The following is a 24,037-nucleotide window of genomic DNA, read 5'->3' as shown; positions in this document are numbered from 1 at the left end:
TTTCTATGTTGGGCAATGTTTCAAATACTAGATGAAGGCCTGGACGAAAGCCATCCAGCCATCCATTTCTGGTGATCAGGAAATTGCTTTACCTAATTTTTGCAAGCTGAAAAAACCCCACAACCCCACCAGAATTCACTTAATAAATAGATTTTTCAGATCCCTTTAAGTACCCTGAAAATCAGATATTTCTGAAAACAAGAAATATTACAAAGCTTACTCATGCCAATTGAAAAATGACTCAGCAACAGATCCTGTAATGCCTCTTGAATTCATCATTAACGCTAGAAAAGTTTGCTCGGGAATAGCACAAAACAGAACACCAGCAGTGTCCCAAACAGACATCAGGCCAACATTAAATATTCAATTTATTTCAACAGTGTCGCTCTCTGCAGTCTACCTACAGGTAACATGGAGTATTTACCACAATTTATGTTTTAGTGTATCAAGGGATGAGTAAGAATGTAAAACCGAAAATGACCACAACCTCATTAATTTCTTTGTCAGCTCACCACCTGCTTATCTTTACATTTCCACATTACTCATTATATTCTGTTACTCATTCTCTTGTTTTAATTTTCCTTTAATTTTTCTCTTTTTCTTTTTTCTCACCTCTTTTTTTTTTTTTTTTTTTTGGCTTCACATTATTTCTATAAAGCTTCTCACCATTCTCCCCTCCTCAACTCCAAAAACTCCTACCCAACTTCTCAGTGTTACTCTGCCACTAAAGCCACTGATTTTTGCATTGGATTTCATATTTACCTATTCAGCACAATCATCATCATGTTCAATTCTGATGCTGACATCCTATACTGAAAATTCTGACTTTTCATCTCCACTTCCAGGAGTATCTACAAGGTCCATCTAGAGAGAAAGGGCAGATAACAGCTGCTGTAAAACAGAAGCATCAGTGTAAACAGCATGTGAGGATGGGATACACAAATTACATTGAAGAGAAAACATCAGCCACACTAACATCGTGAATTATAAAGAGATTTCTGACAGTACAGAAATTTGAAGCTTCAGGAAGAGACCGTGGAGTGGAAACAGCAACACTCAAAATCTGGTTTGACACTCACAGAAGTTACCCTGCAGTCATCACACACCCTGCATTGCTGCAAGCTTCTGGGGCACCTCAGTGGTTCCTGAGGCAGCAGTGGGAACACCAGCACTGACAAAACCATGTCTCCATTGCAAGATATGTAGAGTTAAGGAAATGAGATTTTTCAGACTTAACTTGATTATGCCATGCCCCCATCTTCTGACTTGTCCCCTTTCCTATGTCCTTTCACACTTATAATCACCAGATATTTCTTCAGCCTTTCCCAAGACCCACTTCTCTTCCCCTCCCACTACCTCATCACTAGTATGCAGTGATCATGTCCTGTTAAAGCCAGCAAGGCTTGACTGCTTTTTGATTTTAATTATGAAACGATCTTCACCTTCAGCAACAGCTACAGGCCTGGCTTCCCCTCTCCCTGCCTCACTGAACGTCCATCCATAGCCAACATCCTGAGTTATCCTCAGCTTCTGATTGAATTACTAATATTTTTGCCTTTTTCTGAATCTGTTATCAAAGTCTTCCAACAGTCTCTATCAGTGGAGGCCTTAATAGAAAAAGAGTTTCCATCTGGACTGAGCCTACTAAATTATAACATGGTACAAAATATAGTCATAGACAACGTGACAATGTTGAATTTAATCTAACTATAGCAAAGCATAATTTTCAAGGTTCATACATTGAGGGCCTGCTTCTTCATAATAGTACAATGATTTATAAGTATTCATGCTCAGAATGCACCTATTATAGTAATTTACTGTGGATAAAATTTTTATAAATATTTGACTAATAAATCATATTTCCATGATTTTCAATTTCTTTGCTTGCTCTTTTTGCAACCATCCAACATTCCTGACTTATATCTCCTAGTATTAAAGTCATAATTTCAAAGTTTAAAGATGAAGAAGTGGAAAAGAGTTCTTTTTCTACATTTCCACGCCCAGGTCTTGTTAAAAATTTTCTTAAATCTCCACAACAAAACACAATGCCTTGCAGAGACACACAGGGAAGCTGAAAATGAGATATGCTTCATACCAGAAAAAAAAACTATATTTGTCTAGTAATTTTACATTGGACAGGTAACACTGAGATCACAATATTCAAATGAGTAATAAATATATATATAAATTAAACTCTAGAATTTTATTAAAGTGTAAGTACAAATTGATGTACACTAGCTAAAATTTTAATTAAGGCTAGCATAACCGATCTCCTTATATTAGTCAAGTATTTATTTCTAAATGACCCTGTGTTATTCATTCAGTCCTTTCTATTTTCTCTTTCTCCTGCTGAATTTCAGGTTTCCATTCTCTGAATAAAAACAAATTGCCAAAAAAGAATATCAAATCAAATGGTACCATTTTAAATGTAGAGTTGCAATGGCCAACCAAGTTCTTCACAGAGAACATATTAATAAAGCCATTTTTGCACACTAGTAGCTGTACTTAGAAAATCACAGGTTTGCATCAATGCAACCTATGCAGTTATCTATAAAATTGATCTAAATTCCTATTTTTTAAAACAAATCTAAAATCATTCTTGAGTGGAAAATTCAGAAAATTATAATGGGGTAACAGTTTCAAAGCTTTTCATATACAATTTCACAGTCTCTAATCTGGCTGTGTTGCTTTTCTTCATGATTTGTCATTACCATCTCATGGGTAGCATAGACATGTAAAAAAATGTAGAAATAATTAAAATAAAATTCTTTTTAATGTCTTACCAAATCTTGTTTTCATCTTTACATTCATTTAAAAACAAATCATACAGTTACCATTGTTAGGTGGTAGACTGCTTCTGTCATTTTTTCTATTCTCTGCCTTTTAAGATACATAAAAGGAGAAATTTTGAAGAATTTAAATAAATGCTTGCAATTGTAATTTTTTAATGGAAAATTAAACATTTCAGAAGTCAGCATTTCCATAATGTCCAGTAGTAAAAAGAATATTGGTTTGGACTGTTCTTCACTGTTCTCTCCTGGTTTGGAAAACACTTTTTACTGTCATATCCAATAGGCCCTTAAGGGCAAGAAAAATATTACAAACAGAGAATGCACTGAAATATTAAGCCTATGAAAAAAAAAATCTTTTAAATGTCATGTCATCCTGACATACCCTGTTTTCATCCTCTTATTTAGTGAAGATAATTTCCTAGCAGACTAATAAAGGCTGCTTAATGAGGCTCTCAGCACTGTGACCAATCCCAGCACACGTGATTTTGCTCCATGGGTGAATCAGGATTTCTTTTGCTTTGAAGGCTTTTATGTACCCATGGGGAAATTTGGAACCCAAAGAGTCATCCTAGTCTGTTTTTTTAAAACCAAATAAGATCCTTGTAATCTGTCCAGGATTATAATAGAAAATACTTAGCCTGGTTTGACAGAAACAGCTTTATAAAAGCAATATGAATGAAGTTCACTTTTCCTCTTCACTGCTGTGCCTCACTAACTGAGCCTCCCCTCCCTTCTCCACTAATTTCCACCCCAGATACAGGGGCAGGATTTGTGTCTTCATCCCTGACCCCAGGGAGGTGCTTAGCCTGTGCAGCCTTCTCATCACCACAGTGAAAAATTGAGACAAATTAAAAACCTGCCCCTACAACGTATAAAACCTGTCTTTTACTTAAACATACACAGGACATAGAGCCTTGGCTAACATCTGGCCAAACTGCAGTTTTCATCACAGGCTCTCTTCCATGCTCACCTGAGACAAGACAGGTGCCACATACTCTGTGGGAATTGCAGAAACTGATGCTTTGGGAAAGCAGAACTGGGTAATCTTACCAGGTGATTTAAATCTATGACTTTCCACAAAAGGATAATGGAAGTGAGGAGTGAAAATAAATCTCTCCCACCAAACTGAAGGCTACAAGGTCTGTGAAATAGGAGTGGCTCCAATCTTTTGCTACATCTCCTCCTACCAGCTTGAAAATATTAGTCACTGCAACTCTCTGCAGTGGGTCAGTACTTTTTACCATATCCATTTACAGTGTATCTTCTTCAGTCATGGGCTTTGTCCAAAGGAAGTGAAGGACACAGCATAACAGAGTTATTTTATGGCTTTTAGGTCTGACTAAACAGATTTTTGAGAGAAAAGTACAAAACAAATTTCCTCACCAAGGAAGAAATTTCATTCAGCCCCAGATCTCAATTACTTTTTTACACTAATGTATCTCTCATCAGAATCTATAAGTCAGCTCTTCTAAGGCACTGCCATTAAAAAAAATAAAAATTGACTGTTTAAATCAATGTAACTGTGTAGTATTTTGGGGCATTAACCCATGAGTGTAGCCATTAAAGCTGCACAGGAAGAAAACAAAGGGAGCACATAGGCAGAAAATACACCATCACTACCAGGATGGCCATGGCTATGAACTGCGTGCATGATTGCAAAACTGCAGCAAAGTTTGTCATTAGGGAAAGGGGCAATCAAGAAACAGACTCTGATTTCAGGGTCTTGTGGCATTGAGTTTTTGTATTTTAGCCTTTCTTATAGTATGAAGTAAAGGACAACTGCATCTTCTTTCCCTGCCCACCTACCTACACGACAGGAATAAACTGTCATTCATTAAATTAATACACTACATTAATTTAAAATTAAGCTATCACCAGGAATATGTATAGCGTATATGTACCATAATTGCAGTGTACAATTTTATATAAATCTCTCAAAGTTCCCTATATATTCCCTACACACAGTATAAAGATAATAATAATTTGGAGCCACTTGAAGGCTGCTAAAAATAAAAGAAGAAAATATACTTTTTTTATAAACTTCTAGGCAAGCTAAAGTCTACAACTTTCTATGCTGCCCACAGGTAATTGTTTACTAAGTTGCTTCTTCTTCATCTGTTATTCTGATTTGGTACCTCTCTACAGACTCAAATTGAAAAAGTGCCAGCAGCAGCTATACCCATGCAAAACACAAATATGCCTGTTCAGTACACACTATATTGACTCCAGAGTATAAAGAGAGTAAGATAAAATTTACGAATTAAAAAAAAAAAAAAAAATCTGTTACCACAGCATAAAGATGGATCTCTTGTACTTGGTAAAACTCCTGAATATATCAAGCATTCAGGAGAGGGAAAAAAATTTAAAAGGAATGAAGGAGAAGCCAAGTAAGGATATTACACTGATGGTTATTTTCTGGTAGAAATTACATTTTAGTAAATTTTTTCAGGAAGAAAAGAGTCTCAGGCAAAAATGTTAAATGTCTAGAAGTTTCAGTATATTTTATTATTATTTACTCTATAATTAAAACTCAAAAGTTATTGATATGGATTGTTCTTATTCCAAAAATTACAGCAGTATAAAGATTTTCTTGACATCAGGTGTCTGTAAACAACATTCTGTATAGTATATAATTACCTATTTGGTGTAGAAATAGTGCTAAAATAGTTTCTGCCAGCTGATTACAGTAGGCAACAGCATTTAGTATTTAGAACCAATCTTAGTGTAAAATAATGAATCAGCTACATATATTTTGAGGGACTAGAGACCAAAGGACTGGAGTGGGGCATTTCTTAGTAAAGGAGAATTCAAATTTGCCAAGAGATCCAATCTAGTTAATTGCAGTTAATACAACATTCATAAACATAAATGAACAAAGGTGCTGGAACAACAGCAACAGTACGAGGAACTCGTTTCATATGCAGGTACCACACAGAAGGTGACACCAGATCTCCCTGAGGAGCAAGAAAACTGGGAGGATTTCACCCTAATTCTTTCTCTGGCTTTCAGCACCATGAGCCCCTATTTTCGTGTTCCTCTGGCTGGAAGGGAAAACCCTTGATCCTATATTGCATGAAACCACAGAAAATGTGCAGAACAAAAGAGAAAATATGCAGAACAAAAATTCAAAGCTAAAGCATTAATACTTCTTAAACACACTAAGAGCCTTAAATCAAAGATATTACACAGCAAGGACAAGTTTTTGTTATTATCCAGCTGTCATTGATCTGGAAATCTCAACTTTAAGCTTTGGCTCATGGCTTTCTTGAACTATTTCCAGGCTTTTGTGGACCCTCCCAAGGCAAAGACACCCACTTGTCTTGTGACACTCTAATCCTTTTGCTTCCATTTACAGATGAGACCAGGAAGTCCAAAGTCATGCAACCCAACCCATTCCCTAAAGACTGAAACAGAGTGCACAAAAATGTTAGCTTCAGTATAAGTTTTGATTTATGACCATGTAGATTCATATTTTAACAGAATTCATAGAAATTTGAGCACTAGAACACCTATTATGTCATCTAGTCTATGCAGTTGACAGAGAAGGATTTGTTCCCTAAAGCATATTGTATATTACTTTATTCAGTCCAATTTTAAATGTAGGAGCCGAGAGCGTCCCATTGCTTTCTTTGAGAAAGCTGATTTGTTTATTGTTTGAATTAATTTCATCATATCCAGTCAGAGGAAATATGCTCAAGATGCTGCTCTTAATAAAAATATGGAATGTCCTCAATAATTTATGTTAGCATTAAACTAGCCAGTGAATATCCAAGCTCCACATTCTGCTGAAATATATCTTTGCATGTAGCAGATACTTCCTTTGATATTAATGAATGCAGGAATCTCTAAGTATTTGGCAGTCTTTTCTGATGCAATTAAAAATTTTTAACCTAATTGATGTGCTTTAGTACTTCAGTAATCAGTTCAAAGTGATTCAAAAGCTTGGATTTTTTGCACACACTTATATTTCTGAATTAATTTAGTTATTTTCAAGCACTGCTGGGTAGCAAGTACCAAACATTACAATTAGTTCCCACTATTTTTCTATTTTTATTTGTTCATGAATTCAGAACTTGCAAAAAATTTTGTAAATAAGTCAGAAATATCTTCTTGTCATTGAGCTTCCCATCTTGAGATCCCACTCTTATGCAGAGTATTTGTAATATTGAATGGATTATTTAGATTAAATACTTTCATTTTTACATTACTGGAAAAGCAACAAGTAAAACAACAGATTCACTGTAAATGCAACTTTAAATGCAACTTTAGCACTGTAAATGCTAAGTAGGAAGATACTTATAGGTACTTACTGAGGTCTAACATAACTCCCAAGAAAGATACACCTTTTTAAGAGTAACTATAATTAATGTTGGCTGTCATCAAAACATTGGTAAATATAAATATATATCAGACTTGAGAAATTTTTTTCTCTTTTTTTCAAGGAAAAAAATTAATAGAGTGCTGATTTAGTTACCTTAATGTAAGACTTGTACCCAGTAAAACCGATTTGCCTATATGGAAAAAACCCCACAGGATTCAAAGGACTGAAGCTAAATCTTCAAAAATCTTGGATGAGAACATTTTTTCACTAGAGAAATATTTTCCAAAGTCATAAGGAAAATGAACACACATTAAAAAAACAGCTCTTTAATACAGGATAGCATCTGTATTTACTGTACACGATACAATCTTTATGACATGCGGAGATTGTCTTTCTGTTTGAGCTGCCTAAAATATTATGCTGGTCTCGACCTTGGAAACATTTCTTAAGCATTTACTGTAGTATTACAGGGAAGATCTTTTGCCAGAAGAGTCACTGCAGAGCCTTAGACTCTTTGGGGGCTTTCCATATTAGGGGTTTTCTCACTCTGGATCAAGCATGCCAACAGTATTTAGTTGCTGTGCTGTATTAAGAACTGATTTGGAGGAATGGATTTTGGAAAGAAATGTTGAAACTTCTTGTATTTCATTGACTTGAGTTCACTCCCACATAACAATTTAGGGAAACATCCGTTAACAAAAATGTTGCAAACTATCCAGTACTACACCAGCTACAGAAGATTTCTATAGCATATTACTAAACATCAGAAAATATGTATTTATTCACTCACAATTCTAATGGCCCCAAACAATCTTAAAGAATGTGCATTTTGAATTTATTTTTTTTAATTACAGTTTACAAGAAAATTATCATTGATCCTTGGAAATAGTTAATGATATTTAAACAAATGCATTCAATTAAACTATTAACTTAAATAAAAAGATGTCACTTGAAGAAAATACCAAATGTCTCTTAATTGTCAGTCAAAAGCTTTCTGTGAAGGAACGTTTTAGCTCCTCTTTACTAAAGTGCAAAATGTTTAATTTAATTTACAATATAAATTACATAGCAAATACACACAGGAGATTCAAATTTAAGGTTACCGGTTATGTCACCTCATTTCCATCATAACCTTTTAGAGTCCAGATTCTCTTCTGCCCTGCAACTGTAACACTACTGAAAGATTTCTCCACATCTAAGGTTAGTAGGACATAATCCTGGCATGACCACCTGTCTGAACTTACTCCGGAGCAGCAATGCCAACTGTTACTGCACTCCCATCATACATGACATCAATAGTGGTGATCCAATAAATAACAACCCCATAATTGCTTTGGGACAATCTATAATCTTATATTTATTCGTCATATTAACACTGGTTACAATATCCTACTGATGTCACCCAGTAAGAGTTGGGTTTTTGTTAAAGTTGTCACCAGCCATAAACAGAAGTGTGAACTATTGCAGATCTATTTAATCTTCTGGCCACTACATCCTTATTCATAGCAGTTTGAGAAAACATTATTTCCCACTCAAGGTCATTTGGCTTGAAGCTGGCCTTGACAAAAGAAAGAAAGGAGTCCCCTATGGTAGAAAGCATGAGTAAACTAGATCTAATCCTGATCTGTAAAGAAATTCTACAATTGACTTTAAAATATAAAATAATCAGAAAGGTGTTTCAGAGACAAAATTAATATATAAAGGATGCTTTGAAGAATCACCTCACTAAAATTGCAACTTCTTACTCTTTAAACTTGAACCCTTTACTATCAGAAGTGTCTCACAGATCATTTAGACTTTAAGCACTTGTCTGCACATCCCAGCAAGCGGGCTACTTTACTCTGAAAGGTGTATCATTTCAAGTATTAAAACTGCCATCCAGAGAAAACTAGCTGAACCAGCCAAGAACCATGTTCCACTTTTAAAGTTTTATAATTCCAGAATACACTGAGAGGCTTCGGAGCTGTAGGAAAACAGAACACACACAAAAAAAGTTTTCAAAAACTACTCTGCCTCTCTTTCATAATAAAGACAATCCCACACAAAACTTTAGAGAATGCAGAGGACAGAGAGGAGAAGAAAAATAACTTTATAAAGTCCCAGTATAAGTGGAAAAAAATTACATTCTGAGGACCTAAATCACCTAAATCAAAATCACCTAATATGTTACTAGGCTATACAATATTAAACACTTTATCTTCAACAACTTTTGGTGTGCTTGCATACAAACTTTAAGTTAATGAATAAGACTAGAGAGTAAAGTTCATAACATTTTTAGTTCAAAGTAATAATAGCATCACTTACCTAAAGATTGGTCTTTGGAGATGCTTCTTCTTGATTGTAACACAATCATCCATTTAAAGTGGGGAAAAAGACTTCTTCCAGCAAATAACTCCCAAAAAACCCAGGGAGTAATCGGGAAACTTGTTCTTAGCTACTGTGCTGCAGAGAGCACACAGAATGGTATTTTGGTGCTGGGGGAAGCCTCCCTCCCTCTTTCTGACAGTGGAGCAGAAAAGGGCCATAGAGGCCACAAAAGCCAGGCACAGCCGTGCGCTACCAAACTGGGCAGGCTGAGCAAAACTGGAGTCAAGTCGATCGAAGCGCAGAATTGCACTGGATCCCTTTCAATTGTGCAAGAAAAGAGGGGAGCTCTGCCAAGTGCTACCCAGGTAAAAATCTGTTAGATTATCCCAGCCATGAGAGCACTTCTTACACACACTGGTCAAAGTCTTAAATGCAGAGTCACTCTCTCTCTCTCTCTCTCTCTCTCTCTCAAACACACTGTTCCGAGGCTCAACTTTTTTTTCTTCAAAATAAAAGTTGTGCAGCTGTTTCAGCGTTCCCATGCGAGTACCTTCAGCAAATTTGTTCTGGTAAAAAAAACTGTATACAAATTAATGAAGACGGATGGATCTGGTCTGTAAGGCTGGCTCTACTTCAAGAGATTGTAATTATTTTACAATCTGGCTTTTCTTCACTCTGGATAATGTGTGGATATAAGTATGCAAATAAAGCACTGCTCATAATTTTTAGCATACATAACCTAATGACCTAGAATTGGCTGAAGCAGAATATGGTGTTTGCAGCTGGTAGAACAACTACATGAAACAAACCAAAGCTACATCAGTGAGGAAAACAAAAATGACCAAGTTCAGATAGTGTCAGTAGCAAACTGTTACTGTTTGCAAGATAAGATTTCAACATAGATCCAAACTGAAAATCTTGCTCTGACATCACGCTGACATAAATCAGGAAGAATTCAACCGCAGCGAGCACAGGCTGTAAACAAAGCCATAAAGCAGAAGCGGCTGACCGTGGTTCTCAGTGAACTGAAGTCATGAGGGCTTCAGGTGAGACACAATTTCCCACACGCGTCAGAGGGCTCACAACAAACCTGTGCTGGCACAGGTCTTGATGGGAAACATGGAAGCCAGCCAGAGGAGCAGCAATCCAGCAGTAAGGCAGCACCACATGCGCAGCTGCACAGCCGGGAAGCGTGTGCCCCCTTCCTGCCGAGGGAGGGAAGGTCCTGCCACAGGTTCTTCCCCACATCCCAGCACCGCAGCTGCCCTGCAGCTGGATTCTTGCAAAGTACTCAGTGTGTACGAGTTAGACCTCCTGATATGAGGCAAGTAGGATCAGGATGGGTGGGATTCTTCTGCAATTGCATTAGTGGTTAGGGAGAGGAGAAGAGGGGCAGATTTACACACTTAAGTGCCTAACACTGGCATTTTCAAAGTTTGAGGCAAGGTAAGGAAGTAAGATGTGTCTTAGGCAGTGTATCAGCATGAAAGTTCCTATTATTTTATGCACAAATTATTATTCAATTAATAATATTTTCATTAAATAACTCTATATAACAGAAAGATAACATATATGTTATTAATATGTATTTTCACAAAGGAAAACCTAAGAGTTAGCTGGGTTTTATAGAAACAAGTAAACTCTCTTCCTAGAGGTAAAATATATGGCTTTTACAACAGAATGACGATGTCAAGTTTGGTTAGCCTGAAAGGACCCAGTAAGTGACCCCCACAAGGTATAAAACTTTTTGACATAGTCATGGAGCAACTACTGAAACAACAAATTATCAGACTGTTTTCACCAGTTATTTTGTGTAGTTCAGTTTCACCTCCCCCACTATTTCTATTCCTGAGAGGTAGAGAGAAATACATATTCACCAGGAAAACAATTACCTGTGCCAGGCTGCAAGACCTTGAAGGATCCAAAGATCTTTATTCAACAATATGCAACATTCAGAGTGTTGTCATATTTTTAAAGACCTTCATCTAGTCATCATCTCACTCATTCTTGTCTGCCAAGATTTACTATTTTCATCATATAGTTTTCTTGCTCTCGGTTTCAGCATTTCAAAATAATTTGCTGCTTTTTGAAGTCCACTCAGTCACTGATAATACACAAAGCTAAAAATCACAAAGAAACCTCCTTTTTCTTTCTGTTTCACATTATGTGCATATATTGCTATATTTCTTTTATTTAGAGTAATTTTCTGTAGCTCAGGGTAAAAATCCAGAAAGTTACAAGAAAGAAAAAAAATTCTCCAAATTCTCAATGAAATCTATACCAAATATGTTTCCACTGAACTCCCAAACCTTTTACCTAGCAGTTTTATAGGTCCTGAAAGCAGCAAATATCTTAAAACTAAATTTTTCTGGGCCAACTCAAATCTACATTGTTGTTCACGGTACTTCCATTTGAGCACGACTTGAAAAAAAAGTCCTATTAATAGGAAATGGTAACAGAACTTCACTTTAATTGCATTGGTTTTCATCTTGCAAAGAGCCAAGAGTCAGTGGGTTTTTCATTGAACACCCACTGACTTCTTTATAATATTCAGAAATCATTTCTACATGTCAAATAAGTATTCACACAAGCCCTTTAAGAGAGGGCATTATAGAAACATGTGGTAGATTAACTAGACTCAGGCCTGAAGCCTGAGTCCAATTGGAAAAATAACATGTATAAATTTCACCACTCTTGGCAGATTGCAGAATTGGAGCATATTGGTGTGATACTCCAATCTATAGGCTATACGTACTGCAAACTGTAGGGTATACTGGACCTGTTACACAGAATGTGCTGAAGAGGTGCACTTTAATCGTAGTGAGGAAGGGTAATTATAACAAGCTTTTCCTTGAAAGCATTATTGCAATTTTAAAAAGTCCTCTTTAGAAAAGCTTTGTCATATTTCTTACTTCAAGCTAATCTTTTTAGGATTAATTAGAATAGTAAAAACCTATTTAAATGATGCTCTAGAGATATCTTATTTAATTTTCCAACACTGGATGAAACTCAAGTAGAAAAAGTCTAAATTATTTTTTCTCAATTTATTTTCCAATTATTGCTTGCCCATCACAACCAATGACCACTGTTCTACGTGATGCAAGTTACTGTATTTCATGTCTCATGCATATGTTAATGAGAACAAAGACTTTTTGGACCAAAACCTTGTAATACTTTACCACTCACACAACCTGAGTTTTGCAAACTTCAATATCTATAGTTTAGCAATTTGATATTTAATTCTACGTCTCCAGGCAAAAGACTACATATGAGGTAGAACCTGAATTATTCTATTCTGCTTGTTTTGATGTGACATATTCCTTACTGATCTGTAGCTCTTTGCCAGGAGTCTAGAAATGCAATTATTTCTCCTACTTTGATTTCAAAGCTGTGGGCAATTAAGATGGTAAAATTAAGTACCAGTAATCCGTATGTGTCAGACACTTGATGCATTCTACTTTCTAGCTAAAATGTCTTCTGGCTATGAAGATATGTGTAAGCATTGCTGTTGGGGTTAAGACCTCTTCTTCTTTTGTAGAAACACACATAGATGGGGCAATCAACAGAGAGGGGAAACAAAAAATTTATGAAGGCATGATCAACAACACAGGTGAAAAAGAAATTATCTTTATAAAAATGCTGGAATATCAGTGAGAAAAATAACTGGCAAACTGTACTGTAAAAGTAGTAATTCTCACAATGTAGAAAGGTAATTTATCTAAGCAGCTTGCTGTCTCAAGGCCAGCACTATTCAATATTTTCTTCAATGATTTGGATGGCGAAAGGAGAAATTCTAATTCCAAAATGATATTAAGTCAGTAATTTTTCCTGAATGTCCTTGGAAAAATGCTGAAATTTTCAGAAAAAAAATAAAAGAGGATATAAAAAAGATCAAGCTCTACACACGCATGGGAATAGTCTGCAGGACAAGGGGCCATTTCTTCAGAAAATGCATGGGAAGCAGCAGTGAATCACACAGTAAACAATCAGTCTTAGGCAAAAACAAGCATGACTCTAGGAGATTTAAAAAGCAGTATTGTCTGGAAGAGCAACCTCCCACTCTCTGTGTTCCTAAGGCTCACCTGAAGCATTGTTTCTTGCTTTGAGGCAACACAATTCAGCAGATGCATACAGGACTAAACCTTGACAAACTAGAAATTTAGAAAGCATCTCATGAGTAAAGACAGAAGGTCACACAACGTAGCTGACGGAAAAGGAAAAGAAAACCTAATTAAAAATATTCTAGAACATAAATATAGCTGTGTAATTTATGGAAACAGATTATTTTCCTTACCCCTGTGGTCAAGAAATAACAAAATAGCTCATGGGGTTGTAAGTTGTGATAATAAAGATTCAATGATTAAAAAAAAATACTTTTTAAAGGGAAATAATAAGGACATTTTGCTAAGGGAATCTGTTCTTGGAAACACGAGTAGCTTTCCAAGCTTTCCAAGCATAGATTTTTAAAAGGCAATGTAAGCATGTGTCAGAAATTATTAGCCTTTACTTGGATGAGAATACAGACTAAATAATCTCTAAATACATCATCCAACTTCACAGTTCTAAAATTCTTTGGTAACCAACTATTAGCTTCTAACTGAACCTGCTAGTTAGTTTTGGATTTTAGTGTGCATGAAACCATTTATCACTCAGCTGTAGCACTTGGGCTTTTCAATCTTTCACCTGTTTGCCACTTAATCCAAATTTTGAACTTTGGTCCCTAATTCTGGCAACAAAGAGTGACAATTAAAGCTTTAAACAGCATTAAACACCATTTCTGTTTTGCTTCCATAAGTATGGGGTCAGGGACTTTTCCATATTGCTCACAAGCAACAAGAGAACAAGTGGAGAGCTGAGTTTTGTGCATTAATTTTCTTCACTAGTGAAGTAGTTCAAAATAAAGACAGCATATTTCTACATGTTTTTCTTCTTACAGGTTTGAAACATAAAAATCTAAAGCTGAGCTTATGAAAAGGATGCTATCTTACTTTTTTAGTACAATACTTTGCACCAGTTTACTGTTTAGGAAACTTGTCATGTAATTAAATGACTAAGTAAAGCATGAAGAGAAAACTTTTTATAGTAGCAAGTCAACATATCTTGTTCAACAAATCCCTAACCAGATTTTTATTCAAGTATTTCCAAGCTCGTTGGAATAAATTCACTCAGTAAAGGCTGTGTACAGACTAAGGATTCAAACCTGGCCCATAAGAAATCAGAGGAGATTGTGTGAAATCTATCTATACCATCAGTGTCACTTCAGCAAGAGGGTCTTCCAAAGCTCTTTACAAGACAGAATAGCTTCTAGAGCCTTTCCTTCTGTTATAATGAGAGGAATAAGCCTCTCAGCACGGCTTTTACCAGCTTCCAATCTCCATGCAGGGTCTCCCAAATCTGTCTATAGCAAGCTGATAAAATTGTCCAGGTGTCTGATGTCCCCAGAAGCAGGTTAAATGCTAAAGAAGATGCTGTGATTGCCTGTCATGCAAAAGGTAATTTTATCACAAGCATGTCATGCTTGATATATAATATTACCTACTAGAACTGTGTTTGCATAATAGTGTAAGAGCTGAATTATGGTTACCCACATTCTTTATATTCCTCAGCACAATTCATCCCGTTAAGGATCAGGCTGAGTGGTTTTTCACCCAACTGTTATACCAGGTTTGCATTAGGCTTAGTGCACTCTGAGCAGTGTGGGACAGTCTCAGTGGGTTTCCTCATGTTGACGTCAGCAAAACCCACTCTAAAACCTCACCTAATGACTTCTCCAAGCTTGAGAAACCAGACAGAACTGGAGAGAGTTGTGACTCATTCAGAATGCAGAGAGAAGAGTTTGCAAATGTCACTGGATCTATTGTAGAATGTGTGCTAAAGCTCTGTGAGAAGAGCTGTGCAGGCCTTTAAGTTCTGCTTTCCCCTTCTACCTTTCATAAGTAAAATAAATTGTAAATGAAATTCTAAAATAAAATAGTTTTATTCTCTCTTACTTTCCCTGTTTACATGCACACACAAACTGAGCAGAGACTTACGTCAATGCCATCATGCAGGAGATTAATTTCCCTGCTAAAACTTTCCTGCTCAGACTGGAACACAGGAACTTGGCTTAAGAAGCTTCCCAGTGCTTTACTTGTGCTTTTATATTTTACTACATCGTAAAAGTCCTAGTAAAACTCAAGCAAATAAGTAGAAATACCAAAAAAAAAAAAAAAAAAAAAAAAAAAAAAAAAAAAAAAAAAAAAAAAAAACCACCACCACCAATGCCTTATGGGAACATTAATTTTCCTGATTAATAAAACTCTTCTGAAGAATGTGACCAATATCACAGCTGTATTTTATTGGATTCCACCTATTAGGATTTTATACTCTGCATCTTCAGTTAAGGGAAAGAGGGGAATGAGAACTAAAGCAAGGGAGGGAAAATGAGAAGACAGAAATTCCTTTGGGGTATATGATGCTAAACTAGCACTGAGATACACAAGTCAAAACATGGCATTCTTTGGTTTTGAGCCAGTGGAATATTATTATTGGCCACAGTTGATGGAATTTCAGTCTGTATCGGAAAACACTGTAATTGACGTGCCATGTGTTTGCTAAATGTATACATTTAATGGCAACCATACACTGACAATTGAGCAACCACTGACTAAGCATACTGTTGCTCTTCAGGATGGAAAGGGGTAATAAAATCCCTAGCATTTAGTACAGATGGGCTGCATAAAAAAAAAAAAAAGGTAATTGCTAAACACATTAAGGTAATGATTTGTAGCAACAGCATAACTGTTTGCTACAATACATAAAGATTGAAAAAAAAGGTTTAGAAATCCAAAATTGTTGAGAAAGAAAAACATGACTAACTGTACCATATGCTAAGCATGGCTACTGGACAACGTCAAAATCAGGACCAAAAGAATTTCTGCTAAATTGCAGTTCCTCATGGAAAATATATGAGCATTTAATAGGGCAGAGGCTATTCTAAAAGGGATTAGAAGATATATGATAGACTGCATCAATTTTCTCTATATACCACAGTTCTCATCTGAATGTCTGGAACAAAGAGGCAAGAATCTATCATTAGCTACCTCTTCACTACACAGCTTTTTCTTTGTAAGTCACATTCAAATCTGTGTAGGTGGCAGAGTTTGAAAACTTAATTTTTTTTTATTTTAGGTTTTGAAAATATTTTGCTCTTTCATCATGATCTCCAAAGTCATATATTTCATATTTTTCTGAAGCTTACTTCATTAAAATTGGTTAAAATACCCTGGTCCATACACAGTTATTGAGATTTTCTGGTTTTCGTGATTATATTACTGACATCCAGTTTGACAGACACAGAAAATATTTGGAAATAGAAACCCATGCATTTTCCAAGGGGATTAGCAGTATCTGGGAGTTGTTGCAGTATCTTGCCTATCAGCTAACTGTTCTTTGTCCACATTGCCATTGGGTAGGTACAAAAAAAAGATGACACAGCAAAAACTCAACAGGTGATTACAAGTCATCTTCTAAAACTGTTTCTTTGAAATAGCAACACTAATACCAGATCTTTTCTTTCTGATTTTAAGTAAGTTTCTCCATAGATGTCTTGAAATCTGACATCCATCATTTTTAAGTCTTACAAATAGTGATACATGAAATTCTGAGCTCAGCTCTATCCTCAGATATCTAACATGGCCATCGACACAAAACATCTCATACATGACAGAAAAATCTATTATTCTAAGACAATAACATCTTGATCATTCTTATCTTTCTATTAGAAAGATATTCACAAAATTTAATGCATACAGTAATGATCCAATTTTTCTTCCTATCTAAATTCTATTATAGCCTTTGCAATACACAGTACTGTCTTCCTAAGATAAAAAGACACACAGAATTTTTTATTCCCCTTTTACTATATTATTCCTCCTTATCCCAGCTAACCATCCCCCAGCACACCACACACTTCTTCCCAAGTCTATTCACTGTGATGAAATTCTTCCAAACATGCCAAGTATATGTGTACTCATGGCAGAAGATTAGCAGGAAGTTTATCTTTTCTAGCAAAACTTTACAGACTAAGAAGAAAACTCACTCAGTTATTTGGCGACAGCATTTCCAGAGAGGAAAAGCAACAAGCGAAGAAGAAATGTAGAATTTTCTATATCAAATAGTTTTCTCTCTCCTCACTCCATAAATTTAATTTTTAGGATGACCAAATTATGTGAAACAAGGCTCTCCTGCTAATTGTAGTCTAGGCATGAGAAAACTCTGAAACTATTTCAAATGAACTGGTAATAATCCTCAAGAAGGGTTCCCTTGTGTGTTCATGCTCAGGACTCCTTGGGATAAATTGACAGTCAGTTAATCTACAGTGAATTTGGCAGTATATCACTTATTTTGTCAACAAATTTTAAAAATAAAAATGTTGCTTAAAAGTAGTGCAGTGCTCACGCTTTTTATCAAGGGTCAAAAGTTTGTCAGAAATATAAAACAAAAACAACCTGACTAGAGAATGTGAAACACACCAAACATTACAGTTTATAAACAAGGAATGACTCACCATTTCCTACTGTCTGCCTAGATTTTTTTCACTTTCCCCTCCTTCATGGAAATATCTCCTTTTTTATTCTTAAATTTAAAATCCCTTTCAGAAAAATTAATTTCAAAACTTTACTAGAGCTACACACTAACCCAAGAATTTAATATATATTCATTTTATACCATAATCTCTCTGAACTCACAGCTGAGGGAGACTAATTTTGTTAGTTAAATTCTCCAAGAAGTTTGAATGTGGGTACAATGTAGTTGGCTTCATTATCCATGCAATTATTTTCTATATGAATTTAGCACACATATAATGGGTTATGCCCCCAGCCCCAGAAGAATGAGCTGTTTTGATTCTCTGCTAAAAAGACAAGGTACTTGCCAGGGTGTTGTTAAACTCCTTATGTACCATCTGTGTCCACCTAGACCAAATAATTAATTACTCGCTATTTTTCATACCGAATCTTAAAACTGAACTAAAAGCAACAAAGGACAGAATTTTAAATATAATCTGTGCACTGGTATCTTTCATAGAACTATTAAACTTCCTGTGAGTTACTCCTGAATGGTAAGTTAAACCCCAATATTCAATAAGAAAAAGGTTTTCCAGTGTCCAATCACTTCTTGGCAACAGTTGAAAAATAATTTTTATAAGATGTAGATTAAAAATTACTGCTGTATAATATTTTATGTTATCTGAAGACTGGGTGTATTTTCTGTACTTCCAAAAGGTGTCAATTTTGTAACTCAGAAGTCCTTGTTTAGTCCAAGGTAGCCTTTGTTCAGTTTTAACTCCCTTTTTTGCTGTGCATCCGTGGAAGAAGAGTGATGTGTTTTTCTTTTAGCTGCCATTTACCTAAGTGGCCCAAATAAAACAGGTGTTTCAATTGTTTTCAGTAGAGATCATTCAGTGTGTGTTCTTCCTAGTTTTGTCCAGTGGACTTGAGAAGTCTAAGCAAGTCTCATCTTGGAGATTTTGAAAAACAGCCCATCTTTCATTCATATTGGAGAGAAGCTGTTGTAACATCGGCCCCACTGATGTCAGTAGCGTTCACCACGACTAACTCACTGCCAGTGTGATCCTCAAGGACAGATAGAGCAGTATTCCTTAAATTTGTTTTACAAGCTAAATCATGCTCCCAACAAACAGAGCTATCAAGTTATGATAGGTATTAACTAATCCAGACATCTGCAGTAGAAAATAAAATGTGCAATTTGAGATAGACTTAGGAAGAAACTATCCCTGTTTCTTTAAAGAAACAGGTTTTGGACCCTTGAAGTAAAGTTATGGGAAAACACTTTCCAGTGAATTTTAAAACTCTTCACACCCAAGAGCCCTGAATTTGGGTATTATGTGTCAGATGCTAATCCAGAGACATTATCGAAGCACACTGCGATTTTCCAAATGAGGAATTATACCCTTTTACGTAACAGCGATATCAGCCATGATGATGGTAAACATCTCTCCATATAGACTGATGGCAGCTCCAGTACAGCTCAGAAACCCAAATGTTACAGAAGAGCCCCAAGCAGGGCACTTAGCACAGTAACTCCTGCAAGCCTTGGAGTGAGATAGCCAGTCTTGAGTCACAGCAACCCCTTAGTGACCAATGCTCCTTGGCCAGCACCCTGTGTCTCACTGCAAACAGTGCAGACTGGGCTTTTTCCCTGACACTGCTCTTCAATTTCTTGATGCTCATGGCCTGAACTTCTTGGGATCAGTTAATTCTTGTTTTCAGATTAAGACAGCTGCTCCTGCTGTTCCTCAGTTTTATTTGAAGTAACCTACAATATTTATTGCAAGAGCACTATAGTACATTAAAGAGTTTAAATTCAAAGATACAGAATGATTCAGTGAAGTGTCTTTACCCTAAAATACATATAAACAAGAAAGTATTTAACAAAGGTTAGCGCTTAAGTATCACATAAAATGAAATGAGCTTGTTATAAATAATGACTGTATGACAGGTGCTAAAATATAGTTGTTCATTTAGCAGCCTTTCTTAAAGCATGAGGCACTTATGAGTTTGGCTTTTACCCTGATTCTATACAGACAAGCATTTGTGCACACAGGACATTTGTCAGTAAAATTTCAATTACAACTATAAATTTTTTTCATGTGGATCAATGCAATTTAATTATCCTTTTATCCAGATTAGTTATATGAATTCTTCCATTACACTATTCAACCTTTAGAAAATTATTCTTTTAGTGATATTATACAGGACCAGCTCATAAACCACAGTTAAAAAAAACATTTCACAAAAACATATAGCCTAAGGAATACGTCATAGGATACTCAGATCAATTCTGCTAAGGCTGTTCGGTGCAACCATTTTTAGAAAAGAAAACACAGGGAAGACCAAGGAAATGCCAGGAACATCTCTCTATAAAACCATGTTGTTTTCTATTTCTGGTAATATCTGTCTTTCATATCCCTTGTGGAAATCATTGTTTTTGTGATTCAGATTTTTCTGGTTTGGAAAACCATATCTTGAGGAAGGGATTAATGGGACATTCAGTGACTTTGCTGTGCAGAAGCTCATGTTACATAGCCATGGAAGAATAATGATCTGGGATAATGATGATCTGGGCTTCCAAGTGACTCAGGGTATCAAAAGCAAGAAACATGACTGCAAGAAGGGAGACACTGAAAACTCAGAGATCTGCAGCTTTTTGGAAACACCTGGAATAATTGCAGATTTACATAATGTTTCATTGGTCTCTTATAGCAATGGCTGCCAGCCATGAGGAAATAAGACAGAAAATAGGTTTAGCTCTTGGGATAACTGGCTGTTATACACTTCACATCTCAGCATTTTCCTGTTAGATCAAATAATGGCACTATGAAACTGTAGTTGCAGATGCTGAAGAAAATTGCATTCCATCTAAAACTGAAAATTTTAAAACAGCGAACATATATTCTTGAAAAGAAAAAAAAAAGGGAAGATCTAATCACTCATTAACACAAACATGCAGTCTGGCTACCTGAAAACAAAAATAAAACTGAACAAAATACTATGATGATCTGGGACAAATATCTCAGAATAACATGGCTGAAATACTGTACTTGGTCTTCACAAGTTTGACTTCCAAATAAAGAACATTTCACATTTGATGTTGACATTGTAAACACTAAAAAGGGTACAAAACCTTTCAAGTTTATCTTTTTCAAGTTTATCTTCTATCAAGAACAGCACTGTGGTGGATGTGTGGAGCTCAAAATGGGATACATAAATAGTGTTCTGCAACCAAGAGAAATAACACAAGCCAAGACAAGGATCAGCATTCCGAAAGAGATGCATGAACTGCAGAAGCCAGATCACTCTGTCAGTTTCCACAAGTGCTGGCAGAGATTATATCTCCCAGCATGATACTTTACTTGTTTTCATCACAGCAGGACACTTCACTGTTGTTCAAGTTTGTGATTACCTCCCAGATCCCGTGGTATTGCAATGCAGCCAGTTTAACACCTCATCATATGTTTGTACAGCTGATTACTACCCCATTAATATACTAAAGGTCTGACAATTTTATTGCATTTTAGGACAATTTTGAATTCTAATTTGTCTCTCACTGTATTTACAGGTCTTGCTATAAGATAATATTATTCCAAATTAAAGACCAAAAATGCACCCGTGTCAGAGGTCTTCAGAACCATGGAAACACCTTTGTATTCTGACCAAAAAAAAAAAAAAAAAAAAAAAAAAAAAAAAAAAAAAAAAAAAAAAAAAAAACCCACACCTGATAATTCTTTGCCAAATATACTTCACAGCCAGTGTATGAGTCTTAGAAAGTTGCTCTGAGCCTTAAAAGGAATTACATGGATACGTTTCTCAAAGAATCAGAGAACAAAAGAGGTGATAAAGCAAGTCACAGTACTCATTCACAGTGACTGCAGCTGTGCAAAAACTATGTCTGAAAGGCAAAGCCACCACACAGATCACTCTTGCACTCTAATTTCAACCAACTAGTATCAAAATCATACCTTCAAATTTCCAGGAAAAAATCCTTCTATTGGCAACTATTTTAAGGAATGAGCCCTCCTTGGACTCTATCTAAAGTAATGTCGACAACAAAAATTTAAATATAAATTGAATATTTCCCCAACTATGAAGTCACCTTGGTAACTTACATGTACCATGAGTGGTAAGCAAATCATCTTCAGTTTTTCTTACATTAACCTGAAGTTGTGACATTGAAGTGACATCGGAATGCATACTAGGCAGCTTCAATTTTAACTTACAGAGATTTAGCTTGTTATTGCTAATACTATTTAAAGCCTTGCACACTTATGCCATATTGATGGTGAAAGCTGACACTTCATAGAATGTCTTTTCTTAAGTGATGTAAGTGGCATATAAAGTAGAATAATGGCAAAAATAACCTGGTTATTTTTCCTTTTTTTACAAATGTAAATAGCATGGACTGACAGGTAAGACTCTGGGTTGGGATCTAAGAGCCCTGAGCTTTCCAAGAGTCTATGGACTGATCTTGGACAGGTCACTTGCAACTCAGACTATCTAAGTTCAGCACTGAGAGCTAGTGAAATTTCTTCCCTTCAAAAGCTGTTTCACTTTATGGACTGAATGTCTTTGCAAGCACTAGGTATTCTATCTTTGTTTCTTTTCCTACTTGAAGCAAACTTTCATTTCAGTTACTCAGTAGCAACAGCTTCTTCTAAAACCCCTTTCCTTTGCAGTCATATCTAGTAGTATCTTTTTTCGTCCCTGTTATATAGCAGATGCCCTAGTTTCAGACAGATCTTGTTAAATTTTGGATATGTAACTCATTATTTCTTACTAGCACTTGCCACACATTCAGGCATTTTCTTTGGTACAAGCTTTCAGGAACTGACAAAGTTCCTTAAAAGTTTGCTTTAAAGTGACAAAAAGTAAATATCTACTTTTTCCTCAAGATTTCTGCCTTGTTACAAAACCATACTTACTATTTGGAATACTGCAGTGATTTCCTGCTGGCACTTTGATCCAAGAATATCATGAGCTGTGCAGGTGGTTTCTATCACACTGTCATTCATATTTTTGACAGGTTTTGAGTCTGCATAATATTCCCTGATAAACTTCTTAATGTTATCTGTGCCAAGAATGGAACACTTACGTTCTGCCAGCTTGCTGACAAACCCTATTGACGGTATCAGTCACTTGCTCAGTCAGGAATGCAAATAAACCTTCAAATCACAGTGACAAATACTAAAGGACCTTGAAAAAGGCCATTATACTTGACCAGTCTGACTGACTAAACCATAGGGATACATGTCATTTGTGGCATACACATAATGTTAGTTTTAACTAAAAAATATCTTTGGTCCAATCTGGAAACCTACTTACCCCTTCTCATCAGCACAATTAAATCTTCCAAGTCAAGCAATGTTATAATGCAAGAATGCATCTATGAATAACTCCCCTTAAGTTGCAAACACAGAGCTAAAGCAGGGTGTTTCAGCTTCTAAAGGACTCTTCACTGGTGTCTTTGACTGAGGGAAGAGTATGGAGGAAAAGTACTGGAATTTCCCAAGTCAGCTTCATACAGGTTTTCTGAAGGAGTCAAAGATAACTAATCTGGACTCTAAAGAATATGTTGAAACATAGGAGGTGTTTGGCACTCTTCCCAGCTACCCAATTACTCTAATGTAAATCTAGAAATGAAATCTACTTCCATCTCCAGCACTTTTTGATATCATGAAATTTTAAAAGGTTCTAAGTAGATTTAAGTAGATTCTAAGATTCTAAGTAGAACATCACAATACACAAAATATTCATCTACGCTTCTGATGTAAAAGCATTGAAATGTCCACACTTTGACACAGTCCTCCTGGACAGACAATATATTCAGTCATTCTAAAGCTGAAACTGACTTTGAAATTCTGTTTAGTCCTAACATAACTAATCAGCAGCTGGGCAAAGTAATCGGAGGAATTTCGATAGTGAGAGTTATGGTCATTCCACAGCTATCACTTCTGGAAATTTTTAGGTCTTTTCCCTCCCTTGCTACTTCCACTGAAGTAATTTCCTCCTCCCTTTCTGCTACGCTTAATATTTATTTCGTTACACACCATTGGATTCCT

At 35.9% G+C, this 24,037-nt stretch overlaps 1 protein-coding gene across 9 annotated transcripts in view; it reads right to left on the bottom strand.

The window, feature by feature from the left end:
• Nucleotides 1-24,037, bottom strand: part of PDE1A (phosphodiesterase 1A) — a 149,064-nt gene that overhangs the window by 104,510 nt on the left and 20,517 nt on the right. Inside the window, exons 1-2 of one of the 9 annotated variants that reach the window (XM_083865753.1) lie at nt 9,418-10,055; nt 763-864 (exon numbers count right to left, since the gene is read on the bottom strand). The exons of 5 other annotated variants lie outside the window; for them this stretch is intronic. In XM_083865753.1, coding sequence (XP_083721879.1) covers nt 763-833 — 71 coding nt within the window. In that variant the 5' untranslated portion in view covers nt 834-864; nt 9,418-10,055. Of the gene's footprint in view, nt 1-762; nt 878-9,417; nt 10,056-24,037 lie in introns of those variants that run through there. 3 more of the 9 variants (XM_083865750.1, XM_083865752.1, XM_083865751.1) reach the window with 3 other exon arrangements.

The sequence above is a fragment of the Zosterops lateralis genome (assembly GCF_965231275.1).
Source record: "Zosterops lateralis genome assembly, chromosome: 7".
Lineage (NCBI taxonomy): Eukaryota > Metazoa > Chordata > Aves > Passeriformes > Zosteropidae > Zosterops > Zosterops lateralis.
Note: the sequence above shows the minus strand (reverse complement) of the source record. Positions and strands in the feature narration are given on the sequence as shown.